The following is a 16,478-nucleotide window of genomic DNA, read 5'->3' as shown; positions in this document are numbered from 1 at the left end:
ACACACACACTCCTTAGGGCCACGCCCACAAACACCACGTAGCGAGGGACCTTGAAGTGGGACACCTGCAACACACACACACACACACACTCCTTAGGGCCACGCCCACAAACACCACGTAGCGAGGGACCTTGAAGTGGGACACCTGCAACACACACACACACACACACTCCTTAGGGCCACGCCCACAAACACCACGTAGCGAGGGACCTTGAAGTGGGACACCTGCAACACACACACACACACACACTCCTTAGGGCCACGCCCACAAACACCACGTAGCGAGGGACCTTGAAGTGGGACACCTGCAACACACACACACACACACACTCCTTAGGGCCACGCCCACAAACACCACGTAGCGAGGGACCTTGAAGTGGGACACCTGCAACACACACACACACACACACACTCCTTAGGGCCACGCCCACAAACACCACATAGCGAGGGACCTTGAAGTGGGACACCTGCAACACACACACACACACTCCTTAGGGCCACGCCCACAAACACCACGTAGCGAGGGACCTTGAAGTGGGACACCTGCAACACACACACACACACACTCCTTAGGGCCACGCCCACAAACACCACGTAGCGAGGGACCTTGAAGTGGGACACCTGCAACACACACACACACACACACACACTCCTTAGGGCCACGCCCACAAACACCACGTAGCGAGGGACCTTGAAGTGGGACACCTGCAACACACACACACACACACACTCCTTAGGGCCACGCCCACAAACACCACGTAGCGAGGGACCTTGAAGTGGGACACCTGCAACACACACACACACACACACACTCCTTAGGGCCACGCCCACAAACACCACGTAGCGAGGGACCTTGAAGTGGGACACCTGCAACACACACACACACACTCCTTAGGGCCACGCCCACAAACACCACGTAGCGAGGGACCTTGAAGTGGGACACCTGCAACACACACACACACACACTCCTTAGGGCCACGCCCACAAACACCACGTAGCGAGGGACCTTGAAGTGGGACACCTGCAACACACACACACACACACTCCTTAGGGCCACGCCCACAAACACCACATAGCGAGGGACCTTGAAGTGGGACACCTGCAACACACACACACACACACTCCTTAGGGCCACGCCCACAAACACCACATAGCGAGGGACCTTGAAGTGGGACACCTGCAACACACACACACACACACTCCTTAGGGCCACGCCCACAAACACCACGTAGCGAGGGACCTTGAAGTGGGACACCTGCAACACACACACACACACACTCCTTAGGGCCACGCCCACAAACACCACATAGCGAGGGACCTTGAAGTGGGACACCTGCAACACACACACACACACACACACTCCTTAGGGCCACGCCCACAAACACCACGTAGCGAGGGACCTTGAAGTGGGACACCTGCAACACACACACACACACACACTCCTTAGGGCCACGCCCACAAACACCACATAGCGAGGGACCTTGAAGTGGGACACCTGCAACACACACACACACACACTCCTTAGGGCCACACCCACAAACACCACGTAGCGAGGGACCTTGAAGTGGGACACCTGCAACACACACACACACACACACACCTTAGGGCCACGCCCACAAACACCACATAGCGAGGGACCTTGAAGTGGGACACCTGCAACACACACACACACACACTCCTTAGGGCCACGCCCACAAACACCACGTAGCGAGGGACCTTGAAGTGGGACACCTGCAACACACACACACACACACTCCTTAGGGCCACGCCCACAAACACCACGTAGCGAGGGACCTTGAAGTGGGACACCTGCAACACACACACACACACACACACCTTAGGGCCACGCCCACAAACACCACATAGCGAGGGACCTTGAAGTGGGACACCTGCAACACACACACACACACACTCCTTAGGGCCACGCCCACAAACACCACGTAGCGAGGGACCTTGAAGTGGCACACCTGCAACACACACACACACACACACACTCCTTAGGGCCACGCCCACAAACACCACATAGCGAGGGACCTTGAAGTGGGACACCTGCAACACACACACACACACACTCCTTAGGGCCACGCCCACAAACACCACATAGCGAGGGACCTTGAAGTGGGACACCTGCAACACACACACACACACACTCCTTAGGGCCACACCCACAAACACCACGTAGCGAGGGACCTTGAAGTGGGACACCTGCAACACACACACACACACACTCCTTAGGGCCACGCCCACAAACACCACGTAGTGAGGGACCTTGAAGTGGGACACCTGCAACACACACACACACACACACTCCTTAGGGCCACGCCCACAAACACCACGTAGCGAGGGACCTTGAAGTGGGACACCTGCAACACACACACACACACACACTCCTTAGGGCCACGCCCACAAACACCACGTAGCGAGGGACCTTGAAGTGGGACACCTGCAACACACACACACACACACACACTCCTTAGGGCCACGCCCACAAACACCACGTAGCGAGGGACCTTGAAGTGGCACACCTGCAACACACACACACACACACACCTTAGGGCCACGCCCACAAACACCACGTAGCGAGGGACCTTGAAGTGGGACACCTGCAACACACACACACACACACACACTCCTTAGGGCCACGCCCACAAACACCACGTAGCGAGGGACCTTGAAGTGGGACACCTGCAACACACACACACACACACACTCCTTAGGGCCACGCCCACAAACACCACGTAGCGAGGGACCTTGAAGTGGGACACCTGCAACACACACACACACACACACTCCTTAGGGCCACGCCCACAAACACCACGTAGCGAGGGACCTTGAAGTGGGACACCTGCAACACACACACACACACACACTCCTTAGGGCCACGCCCACAAACACCACGTAGCGAGGGACCTTGAAGTGGGACACCTGCAACACACACACACACACACTCCTTAGGGCCACGCCCACAAACACCACGTAGCGAGGGACCTTGAAGTGGGACACCTGCAACACACACACACACACACACTCCTTAGGGCCACGCCCACAAACACCACGTAGCGAGGGACCTTGAAGTGGGACACCTGCAACACACACACACTCCTTAGGGCCTTAGGGCCACACCCTTTAGGGTCACAATCGTTGGGCCACACTCATTAGGGCCACACCCGTTAGGGCCACACTCATTAGGGCCACACTCATTAGGGCCACACCCGTTAGGGCCACACTCATTAGGGCCACACTCATTAGGGCCACACCCGTTAGGGCCACACTCATTAGGGCCACACTCATTAGGGCCACACTCATTAGGGCCACACCCGTTAGGGCCACACTCATTAGGGCCATACCCGTTAGGGCCACACCCGTTAGGGCCACACCCGTTAGGGCCACACCCGTTAGGGCCACACTCATTAGGGCCACACCCGTTAGGGCCACACCCGTTAAGGCCACACCCGTTAGGGCCACACTCATTAGGGCCACACCCGTTAGGGCCACACCCGTTAAGGCCACACTCATTAGGGTGACACTGGTTAGGGCCACGCTTGTTAGCGAGGAACTTTGAAGCAGGACAGCTGCAACACACACACGCTCCTTAGGGCCACACTCTTTAGAGCCACACATCGTTAGGGCCACATTCCTTAGGGCCACACTCTTTAGAGCCACACATCGTTAGGGCCACATTCCTTAGGGCCACACTCTTTAGAGCCACACATCGTTAGGGCCACACTCATTAGGGCCACACTCTTTAGAGCCACACATCGTTAGGGCCACACTCATTAGGGTGACATTTGTTAGCGAATAACTTTGAAGCAGGACAGCTGCAACACACACACACACTGGTTAGGGCCACACTCCTTAGGGTGACAATTGTTAGGGCCACACTCCTTAGTGAGGAACCTTGAAGCAGGACAGCTGCAACACACACACGCTCCTTAGAGCCACACATCGTTAGGGCCACACTCATTAGGGTGACACTTGTTAGCGAATAACTTTGAAGCAGGACAGCTGCAACACACACACGCTCGTTAGGGCCACACTCCTTAGTGAGGAACCTTGAAGTGGGACAGCTGCAACACACACACGCTCGTTAGGGTGACACTTCTTAGGGCCACACTTGTTAGGGTGACACTTGTTAGGGCCACACTTGTTAGGGTGACACTTGTGAGGGTGACACTTGTTAGGGTGACACTTGTGAGGGTGACACTTGTGAGGGTGACACTTGTTAGGGTGACACGTGTTAGGGCGACACTTGTGAGGGTGACACTCGTTAGGACCACACTTGTTAGTGTGACACTTGTTAGGGTGACACTTGTTAGGGTGACACTCGTTAGGGCCACACTCGTTAGGACCACACTTGTTAGGGCGACACCTGTTAGGAACACACTTGTTAGGGCGACACCTGTTAGGAACACACTTGTTAGGGTGACACTTGTTAGGGTGACACTTGTTAGGGTGACACTTGTTAGGGCCACACTTGTTAGGGCCACACTTGTTAGGGTGACACTTGTGAGGGTGACACTTGTTAGGGTGACACTTGTTAGGGCCACACTTGTTAGGGCCACACTTGTTAGGGTGACACTTGTGAGGGTGACACTTGTTAGGGTGACACGTGTTAGGGCGACACTTGTGAGGGTGACACTCGTTAGGACCACACTTGTTAGGGTGACACTTGTTAGGGTGACACTTGTTAGGGTGACACTCGTTAGGGCCACACTCGTTAGGACCACACTTGTTAGGGCAACACTTGTTAGGAACACACTTGTTAGGGCGACACCTGTTAGGAACACACTTGTTAGGGTGACACTTGTTAGGGTGACACTTGTTAGGGCCACACTTGTTAGGGTGACACTTGTGAGGGTGACACTTGTTAGGGTGACACTTGTGAGGGTGACACTTGTGAGGGTGACACTTGTTAGGGTGACACGTGTTAGGGCGACACTTGTGAGGGTGACACTCGTTAGGACCACACTTGTTAGTGTGACACTTGTTAGGGTGACACTTGTTAGGGTGACACTCGTTAGGGCCACACTCGTTAGGACCACACTTGTTAGGGCGACACCTGTTAGGAACACACTTGTTAGGGCGACACCTGTTAGGAACACACTTGTTAGGGTGACACTTGTTAGGGTGACACTTGTTAGGGCCACACTTGTTAGGGTGACACTTGTGAGGGTGACACTTGTTAGGGCAACACTTGTTAGGACCACACTTGTTAGGGCGACACCTGTTAGGAACACACTTGTTAGGGCGACACTTGTTAGGGTGACACTTGTTAGGGCCACACTTGTTAGGGTGACACTTGTTAGGGTGACACTCGTTAGGAACACACTCGTTAGGGTGACACTTGTTAGGGTGACACTTGTTAGGGCAACATTTGTTAGGACCACACTTGTTAGGGTGACACTTGTTAGGGTGACACGTGTTAGGGCGACACTTGTGAGGGTGACACTCGTTAGGAGCACACTTGTTAGGGTGACACTTGTTAGGGCGACACTTGTTAGGGTGATACTTGTTAGGGTAACACTTGGGTGAAAGTTGAGGTGACACTTGAGTTGACAATTGAGGTGAAACTCGTTAAGGTGAAACTGGAGGTGACACTTGAGGTGACATTTGAGGTGACACTCATTAGGGTGACACTTGTTAGGGTGACATTTGAGGTGACATTTGTTAGGGTGACACTTGAGGTGACATTTGAGGCGACACTTATAAGGCTGACACTTGAGGTGACAGTTGAAGTGACACTTGAGGTGAAACTTGAGATGACACTTGAGGTGACAATTAAGGTGACACTTGAGGTGACAGTTGAAGTGACACTTGAGGTGAAACTTGAGATGACACTTGAGGTGACAATTAAGGTGACACTTGATAGGGTGAAACTCAAGGTGACACTTGAGGTGAAACTCAAGGTGACACTTGAGGAGACACTCAGAGTGACATTTGAGGTGACATTGGAAGTGACACTTGAAGTGAAACTCGAGGTGACACTTGAGGTGACACTCAGAGTGACACTTGAGATGAAACTTGAGGTGACACTTGAGGTGACACTTGAGGTGACACTCAGAGTGACATTGGAGGTGACACTTGAGGTGACACTCAGAGTGACATTCGAGGTGACATTGGAAGTGACACTTGAGGTGACACTTGAGGTGACACTCAGAGTGACACTTGAGATGAAACTTGAGGTGACACTTGAGGTGACACTTGAGGTGACACTCAGAGTGACATTTGAGGTGACATTGGAAGTGACACTTGAGGTGACACTTACCTTTCCTTTGCAGAAATTCTTGATGTCGTCCTCAGTGAGTTCCTGGTCATCTGCCACTTTCACACATGCACAAACTTCTTCCCCCATGCGGGGGTCTTCCACCCCCACCACCTGGCACACACACACACACACACACACACACACACACACACACACACACACACACACACACACACACACACACACACACACACACACACACGTATAGGAGCAGTGTGCCAGCAGGTGTGGGTGTGGCGGACTCACCCGGTCTTGTACCATCCCTCCTGAGTGATGGACAGGTGTGTGGCGTGGGGGTCGCCCCAGTAGCCCCTCATCACACAGTAGCCACGGATCAGGATCTCCCCTGAACAGCCCAGAGGAACCATCTCCCCGCTGCTGGGGTTCACAATCTTTGCCTGTGGACACGCCCACTACCTGTCACCCACTCTTTGGCTGGGGAAATGTGCTGGGGGAGAGTGGCCGAGTGGCCGAGTGGGACAAAGGGTGAGTGGGAGAGTGGCCGAGTGGCCGAGTGGGACAAAGGGTGAGTGGGAGAAAGGGTGAGTGGGAGAGTGGCCGAGTGGGAGAGTGGGAGAGTGGGAGAAAGAGTGAGTGGGAGAGTGGTCGAGTGGCCGAGTGGGCGAGTGGCCGAGTGGGTGAGTGGGAGAAAGGGTGAGTGGGCGAGTGGGAGAGTGGGAGAGTGGGAGAGTGGGTGAGTGGGAGAGTGGCCGAGTGGGTGAGTGGGTGAGTGGGAGAGTGGGAGAGTGGGAGAGTGGGTGAGTGGGAGAGTGGCCGAGTGGGTGAATGGGTGAGTGGGAGAGTAGCCGAGTGGGCGAAGTGGGCGAGTGGCCGAGTGGGCGAGTGGGAGAGTGGGCGAGTGGCCGAGTGGGAGAAAGGGTGAGTGGGAGAGTGGTCGAGTGGCCGAGTGGCCGAGTGGGAGAGTGGGAGAAAGGGTGAGTGGGAGAGTGGGAGAGTGGGTGAGTGGGAGAGTGGGCGAGTGGGAGAGTGGGAGAGTGGGAGAGAGGGAGAGTGGGAGCGTGGGTGAGTGGGTGAGTGAGCGAGTGGGAGAGTGGGTGAGTGGGAGAGTGGCCGAGTGGGTGAGTGGGTGAGTGGGAGAGTGGGTGAGTGGGTGAGTGGCCGAGTGGGTGAGTGGGTGAGTGGGAGAGTAGCCGAGTGGGAGAGTGGGCGAGTGGGTGAGTGGCCGAGTGGGCGAGTGGGAGAGTGGGCGAGTGGCCGAGTGGGTGAGTGGCCGAGTGGGCGAGTGGGAGAGTGGGCGAGTGGCCGAGTGGGCGAGTGGCCGAGTGAGCAAATGGGTGAGTGGGAGAGTGGGAGAGTGGGAGAGTGGGTGAGTGAGTGAGTGGGAGAGAGGGAGAGTGGGAGAGTGGGAGAGTTGGTGAGTGGGTGAGTGGGTGAGTGGGAGAGTGGGTGAGTGGCCGAGTGGGAGAGTGGGAGAGTGGCCGAGTGGGTGAGTGGGCGAGTGGGAGAGTGGGCGAGTGGCCGAGTGAGCAAATGGGTGAGTGGGAGAGTGGGAGAGTGGGTGAGTGAGTGAGTGGGAGAGAGGGAGAGTGGGAGAGTTGGTGAGTGGGTGAGTGGGAGAGTGGGTGAGTGGCCGAGTGGGAGAGTGGGAGAGTGGCCGAGTGGGTGAGTGGCCGAGTGGGCGAGTGGGAGAGTGGGCGAGTGGCCGAGTGGGCGAGTGGCCGAGTGGGCGAGTGGCCGAGTGAGCAAATGGGTGAGTGGGAGAGTGGGTGAGTGAGTGAGTGGGAGAGAGGGAGAGTGGGAGAGTTGGTGAGTGGGTGAGTGGCCGAGTGGGTGAGTGGGTGAGTGGGTGAGTGGCCGAATGGGAGAGTGAGCGAGTGGGTGAGTGGGAGAGAGGGAGAGTGGGAGAGTTGGTGAGTGGGTGAGTGGGTGAGTGGGTGAGCGGCCGAATGGGAGAGTGAGCGAGTGGGTGAGTGGGAGAGAGGGAGAGTGGGAGAGTTGGTGAGTGAGTGAGTGGCCGAGTGGGTGAGTGAGCGAGTGGGTGAGTGGGAGGGAGGGAGAGAGTTGGTGAGTGGGAGAGTGGGTGAGTGAGCGAGTGGGTGAGTGGGAGAGAGGGAGAGTGGTTGAGTCGGTGAGCGGGAGAGTGGGTGAGTGGCTGAGTGGGAGAGTGGGAGAGTGGGTGAGTGGGTGAGTGGGTGAGTGAGCGAGTGGGTGAGTGGGTGAGTGGAAAAGAGGGAGAGTGGGAGAGTTGGTGAGTGGCCGAGTGGGTGAGTGGGAGAGAGGGAGAGTGGGTGAGTGGGCAAGGAAGAGACAGGGAGAGTGGGTGAGTGGCCGAGTGGGAGAGAGGGTGAGTGGGAGCGTGGGTGAGTGGCTGATTGGGAGAGTGGGAGAGTGGGAGCGTGGGTGAGTGGGTGAGTGGGAGAGTGGGTGAGTGGGTGAGTGGCCGAGTGGGAGAGTGGCTGAGTGGCCGAGTGGGTAAGTGGGTGAGTGGGTGAGTGGGAGTGTGGGTGAGTGGGAGTGTGGGTGAGTGGGAGAGTGGGCGCTACCTCAGTGTGGTCCATGATGTAGCCCACAGTCTCACACTTCCTCTCCAGGTTGTCCAAGGGCGAGCCACAGAAGGTCACAGGACTGTTTTCTGTGGTTCCATATCCTATCTACATCATGTTTATACTTTATTACATCTTCTTATCAACCTGTCTCTTACTACACTATATATATATATATATATATACATATATATATATATATATATATATATATATATATATATGTATATATATATATATATATATATGTATACATATATATATATATATATATATATATGTATATATACATATATATATATGTACAGTATATATACATGTATATATATATATATATATATATATATGTATATATACATATATACATATATATATATGTATATATACATATATATATATATATATGTATACATATATATATATATGTATATATACATGTATATATATATATATATGTATATATACATATATATATATGTATATATACATGTATATATATATATATATATATATGTATATATACATATATACATATATATATATGTATATATACATATATATATATATATATGTATACATATATATATATATGTATATATACATGTATATATATATATATATATATGTATATATACATACATATATATATATATATATATATATGTAGGTGTGGGAAAAAAATCACAAGACTACTTCATCTCTACAGATCTGTTTCATGAGGGGTTCCCTCAATCATTAGGAGGTTTTTGATGATATATATTGCGCTCTACCACGGTATCGAGCACTATTCTCTGGATAATCCAATCAAGATATATATATATATATATATATATATATATATATATGTATATATATATATATATATGTATATATACATGCAGTGTGTCTTTTGTACATATTACATATTGTTATGAAGGTGTCATTAGGTGTATAAAACGTTGATGGAGGGTTTTGAAGGTGTTTTAGAGGCTTTGAAGGGCACTCCTGTGAGCTGCCTCTCGCTAGTGTCCTTTTAGCCTTCAGAATGTAAAAAAAAGGGCCCTGCCTCCTCATGAATGTGAAGGTGTGGCGTTCCCTCGGAGCGTGGCGTTAAAGGTCGGGTGGCAGGAATGTGGGGATGAAGAGAGGTCACACTTCCTCTCACGGAGCTTGTCAATGCGAGCAGTGTTTGGCTGAGGGGCGTCCCCCCTCCCTCCATCAGGACTCCGCCCACTCCCCTTTCCCCCGTGCCAGAGCGGCCGCCCACTCAGTCTGCGCGAGGACGACATGCGGCGCCTCAGTTGCCCGCTGCTGCTGCTGCTGGGCACCTTTTGGATGGCCGGGGGGGCGCCCAGCCAGTGCCCGCGCCCCTGCCATTGCCACGGCGACCTGCAGCACGTCATCTGCGACGGCGTGGGCCTGAAGAAGATCCCCCGCGTGTCCCAGTCCACCCGGCTGCTCAACCTGCAGAGGAACGCGCTGGGCGGAGTTCCCAGCGGCGCCTTGGGCGAGAGCGGCGGGCTGGTGTCGCTGCACATGCAACACTGCCAGCTGCGCCACATCGCCGCGCACGCCTTCAAGGGGCTGACCAAGCTGGTCTACCTTTACCTGTCCCACAACCACATCAGCAGCATCCAGCCCTCCGCCTTCGACGACCTGGCCCAGCTCACCTACCTCCACCTGGACCACAACCGGCTGGGCGAGCTGGCCAAGGGAATCTTCTCGCCGCTGGTCAACCTCTTCGTGCTGCGCCTGGACCACAACAAGCTTCGCCAGCTGCGGCCCGGAGTCTTCGCCGGCGCCAAAGATCTGCGCTGGCTGCACCTGAGCGGGAACGAGCTGAGCACGCTGCACGCCGGCTCCCTGGACGGCGTGGAGAACCTGGCCGTGCTGCACCTGGACCGCAACAAGATGGCTGCCTACCCCGCCGCCGCCCTCAGCAAGCTGCGTGTGCTGGAGGAGTTGGCGCTGAGCAGGAACCCCGTGAGGAGCCTCCCCGACCACGCCTTCCGCAGCTTCGGCCGCTACGTGGAGAAGCTCCACTTGGACCACATGGGCCTGGAGAAGGTCAGTGGGCGGGGCCACACTCCATCTTTCTTTCCACAGGCCAGGTAAACACGCTACTTTTAGCCTGCGCACACAAACACTTCCCGCCACAGGCTGGACGCCGGCCATTTTCCTGCTGGATGGCGGCACCGCACTGGAAATTTCCAAAGAGCTTTTCTCTCTTTGTGGAGTCACACCTGGACGAAGCTTTTAGCGCCTGTCCGTCTTCAGCGCTCTTCTCTTGCTGCACATGTCGTCCCCCGCCGCCACTTTGTGGGCGGGACCACAAACTGCCCGTGTTGACCACTCTTCTCTTCCTGCAGATGTCCCCCGCCGCCTTTGAGGGCGTGACCGCGCTCACCTCGCTGCACCTGGACAACAACAAACTGCACTCGCTGCCCCCGACTCTCAACTTGGCCACACTCGCCAACTTCACGCTCAACAACAACCCCTGGACTTGTACCTGCCAGCTGGCGCCGCTCCGCAGGTAACTGCCCCGCCCCGCCCCCTGCACACACTCACACACTTCAACACACACACTCACGTGCACGCTCAGACTGCACACACACACACACACACACACACACACACACACACACAGGCTACACACAGACTACTCACACAGACTTAAACACACACAAACACTCACGTGCACGCTCAGACTACACACACACACACACTCTCACAGGCTACACACAGACTACTCACACAGACTTAAACACGCACACACACTCACGTGCACGCTCAGACTACACACACACACACACACACACTCTCACACAGGCTACACACAGACTACTCACACAGACTTAAACACACACAAACACTCACATGCACGCTCAGACTACACACACACACACACACAGGCTACACACAGACTACTCACAAAGACTTAAACACACACAAACACTCACATGCACGCTCAGACTACACACACACACACACACAGGCTACACACAGACTACTCACAAAGACTTAAACACACACAAACACTCACGTGCACGCTCAGACTACACACACACACACAGGCTACACACAGACTACTCACAAAGACTTAAACACACACAAACACTCACGTGCACGCTCAGACTACACACACACACACACTCTCACAGGCTACACACAGACTACTCACACAGACTTAAACACACACACAAACACTCACGTGCACGCTCAGACTACACACACACACACACACACACACTCTCACACAGGCTACACACAGACTACTCACACAGACTTAAACACACACAAACACTCACGTGCACGCTCAGACTACACACACACACACACTCTCACAGGCTACACACAGACTACTCACACAGACTTAAACACACACAAACACTCACGTGCACGCTCAGACTACACACACACACACACTCTCACAGGCTACACACAGACTACTCACACAGACTTAAACACGCACACACACTCACGTGCACGCTCAGACTACACACACACACACACACACACTCTCACACAGGCTACACACAGACTACTCACACAGACTTAAACACACACAAACACTCACGTGCACGCTCAGACTACACACACACACACACTCTCACAGGCTACACACAGACTACTCACACAGACTTAAACACGCACACACACTCACGTGCACGCTCAGACTACACACACACACACACACACACTCTCACACAGGCTACACACAGACTACTCACACAGACTTAAACACACACAAACACTCACATGCACGCTCAGACTACACACACACACACACACAGGCTACACACAGACTACTCACAAAGACTTAAACACACACAAACACTCACATGCACGCTCAGACTACACACACACACACACACAGGCTACACACAGACTACTCACAAAGACTTAAACACACACAAACACTCACGTGCACGCTCAGACTACACACACACACACAGGCTACACACAGACTACTCACAAAGACTTAAACACACACAAACACTCACGTGCACGCTCAGACTACACACACACACACACTCTCACAGGCTACACACAGACTACTCACACAGACTTAAACACACACACAAACACTCACGTGCACGCTCAGACTACACACACACACACACTCTCACAGGCTACACACAGACTACTCACACAGACTTAAACACGCACACACACTCACGTGCACGCTCAGACTACACACACACACACACACACACTCTCACACAGGCTACACACAGACTACTCACACAGACTTAAACACACACAAACACTCACATGCACGCTCAGACTACACACACACACACACACACACACACACAGGCTACACACAGACTACTCACAAAGACTTAAACACACACAAACACTCACGTGCACGCTCAGACTACACACACACACACACTCTCACAGGCTACACACAGACTACTCACACAGACTTAAACACACACACACACTCACGTGCACGCTCAGACTACACACACACACACACACACACACACACACAGGCTACACACAGACTACTCACACAGACTTAAACACACACAAACACTCACGTGCACGCTCAGACTACACACACACACACACACACACACACACACAGGCTACACACAGACTACTCACACAGACTTAAACACACACACACACTCACGTGCACGCTCAGACTACACACACACACACACACTCTCACACAGGCTACACACAGACTACTCACACAGACTTAAACACACACAAACACTCACATGCACGCTCAGACCACACACACACACACACACACACACACACAGGCTACACACAGACTACTCACAAAGACTTAAACACACACAAACACTCACGTGCACGCTCAGACTACACACACACACACACACACACTCTCACACAGGCTACACACAGACTACTCACACAGACTTAAACACACACACAAACACTCACGTGCACGCTCAGACTACACACACACACACACTCTCACAGGCTACACACACACACACACACACACACACACAGGCTACACACAGACTACTCACAAAGACTTAAACACACACAAACACTCACGTGCACGCTCAGACTACACACACACACACACTCTCACAGGCTACACACAGACTACTCACACAGACTTAAACACACACACACACTCACGTGCACGCTCAGACTACACACACACACACACACACACACACACACACAGGCTACACACAGACTACTCACACAGACTTAAACACACACAAACACTCACGTGCACGCTCAGACTACACACACACACACACACACACACACACACAGGCTACACACAGACTACTCACACAGACTTAAACACACACAAACACTCACATGCACGCTCAGACTACACACTCACACAGACTACACACACTCACACAGACTACACACAGACTACACACACTCACACAGGCTACACACAGACTACACACACACACTCACATAGGCTACACACAGACTACACACACACTCACACAGGCTACACACAGACTACACACACACACTCACATAGGCTACACACAGACTACACACACACTCACACAGGCTACACACAGACTACACACATTCACACACGCCACACACACACACACTCACACAGGCTACACACAGACTACACACACACTCACACAGACTACACACACAGACTTACGTACACAGACTACACAAACACACACACACACACACACACACACACTCACACAGGCTACACACAGACTTACGTACACAGACTACTCATACAGACTACACACTATATTTGTACCATGAATTGATGAAGGTGGACCCCGACTTAAACAAGTTATTGGGGTGTTACCATTTAGTGGTCAATTGTACATAATATGTACTGTACTGTGCAATCTACTAATACAAGTGTCAATCAATCAATCAAACACTCACACAGACTACACACTCACACAGACTACACACTCACACAGACTACACACTCACACAGGCTACACACAGGCCACACACACTCACACAGACTACACACAGGCTACACAAACTACACACAGACTACACACTCACACAGACTACACACTCACACAGACTACACACTCACACAGGCTACACACACTCACACAGACTACACACAGGCTACACACACTCACACAGACTACACACAGGCTACACAGACTACACACAGACTACACACTCACACAGACTACACACAGACTACACACTCACACAGACTACACACACTCACACAGACTACACACTCACACAGACTACACACTCACACAGACTACACACAGACTACACACTCACACAGACTACACACACTCACACAGACTACACACTCACACAGACTACACACTCACACAGACTACACACTCACACAGACTACACACACTCACACAGACTACACACAGACTACACACTCACACAGACTACACACTCACACAGACTACACACAGACTACACACTCACACAGACTACACACACTCACACAGACTACACACTCACACAGACTACACACTCACACAGACTACACACTCACACAGACTACACACACTCACACAGACTACACACTCACACAGACTACACACTCACACAGACTACACACTCACACAGACTACACACACACAGACTACACACTCACACAGACTACACACTCACACAGACTACACACACTCACACAGACTACACACTCACACAGACTACACACACTCACACAGACTACACACTCACACAGACTACACGCACACAAACTACACTCACACAGACTACACACTCACACAGACTACACACTCACACAGACTACACACTCACACAGACTACACACACTCACACAGACTACACACAGACTACACACACTCACACAGACTACTCACACAGACTACACACACTCACACAGACTACACACACTCACACAGACTACACACAGACTACACACACTCACACAGACTACTCACACAGACTACACACACAGACTTACACAAAACCCCCTCCCCACCCCCCCACCAACAGCTGGTGTGGTCCCACAGGTGGATGGAGGGGCGGAGCCAGCGAGCAGACGCCGTGTGTGCTGGGCCGCCACCTGAGCGAGGCAAGCAGGTGGGCGAGAGCGCCGCCTTGGCGAGCTGCAAGGTGAAGGCCAAGAAGGCCAAGATGGCCGCTCGTCAATAAAGTGCTGACACACGCCTTCTCTGCCCTGGCAGAACAACTTTCACTTTCACTTTCACTTTATGTTGGCCAGCTGAGCTCGTTGTTGGCGTCCACTTGATGATGCGACTTAAAGACACGCAATAAAGAAACCTTGCACATAATAATAGTCTCATGAATGATAGATAATAGTCTCATGAAGGATAGATAATAGTCTCATGAATGATAGATAATAGTCTCATGAATGATAGATAATAGTGTAATGAATGATAGATAATAGTGTAATGAATGATAGATAATAGTGTAATGAATGATAGATAATAGTCTCATGAATGATAGATAATAGTGTAATGAATGATAGATAATAGTGTAATGAATGATAGATAATAGTGTAATGAATGATAGATAATAGTGTAATGAATGATAGATAATAGTCTCATGAATGATAGATAATAGTGTAATGAATGATAGATAATAGTGTAATGAATGATAGATAATAGTGTAATGAATGATAGATAATAGTCTCATGAATGATAGATAATAGTCTCATGAATGATAGATAATAGTGTAATGAATGATAGATAATAGTGTAATGAATGATAGATAATAGTGTAATGAATGATAGATAATAGTGTAAT

General features: G+C 51.8%; 2 protein-coding genes across 2 annotated transcripts in view; one reads left to right on the top strand and one right to left on the bottom strand.

Annotated features, from left to right (window-relative positions):
• Positions 1-6,412: 6,412 nt before the first annotated feature.
• The window catches only part of LOC133535894 (medium-chain acyl-CoA ligase ACSF2, mitochondrial-like), a 48,174-nt gene continuing 38,108 nt past the window's right edge, over positions 6,413-16,478 (bottom strand). The window contains exons 11-12 of the mRNA XM_061875932.1: positions 8,770-8,877; positions 6,413-6,663 (exon numbers count right to left, since the gene is read on the bottom strand). Coding sequence (XP_061731916.1) covers positions 6,508-6,663; positions 8,770-8,877 — 264 coding nt within the window. The 3' untranslated portion in view covers positions 6,413-6,507. The remainder of the gene's footprint in view (positions 6,664-8,769; positions 8,878-16,478) is intronic.
• Positions 10,007-16,007, top strand: LOC133535903 (chondroadherin-like). Its single transcript, XM_061875950.1, has 3 exons — positions 10,007-10,815; positions 11,118-11,281; positions 15,723-16,007. The coding sequence occupies exons 1-3, from the start codon at positions 10,036-10,038 to the stop codon at positions 15,862-15,864; spliced, it is 1,086 nt and encodes a 361-aa protein (XP_061731934.1). The 5' UTR covers positions 10,007-10,035; the 3' UTR covers positions 15,865-16,007.

Source organism: Nerophis ophidion, linkage group LG17 (genome assembly GCF_033978795.1).
Source record: "Nerophis ophidion isolate RoL-2023_Sa linkage group LG17, RoL_Noph_v1.0, whole genome shotgun sequence".
Classification (NCBI taxonomy): domain Eukaryota; kingdom Metazoa; phylum Chordata; class Actinopteri; order Syngnathiformes; family Syngnathidae; genus Nerophis; species Nerophis ophidion.
The sequence above is the reverse complement of the archived record's forward strand: the minus strand, read 5'-3'. Positions and strand labels throughout refer to the sequence as shown.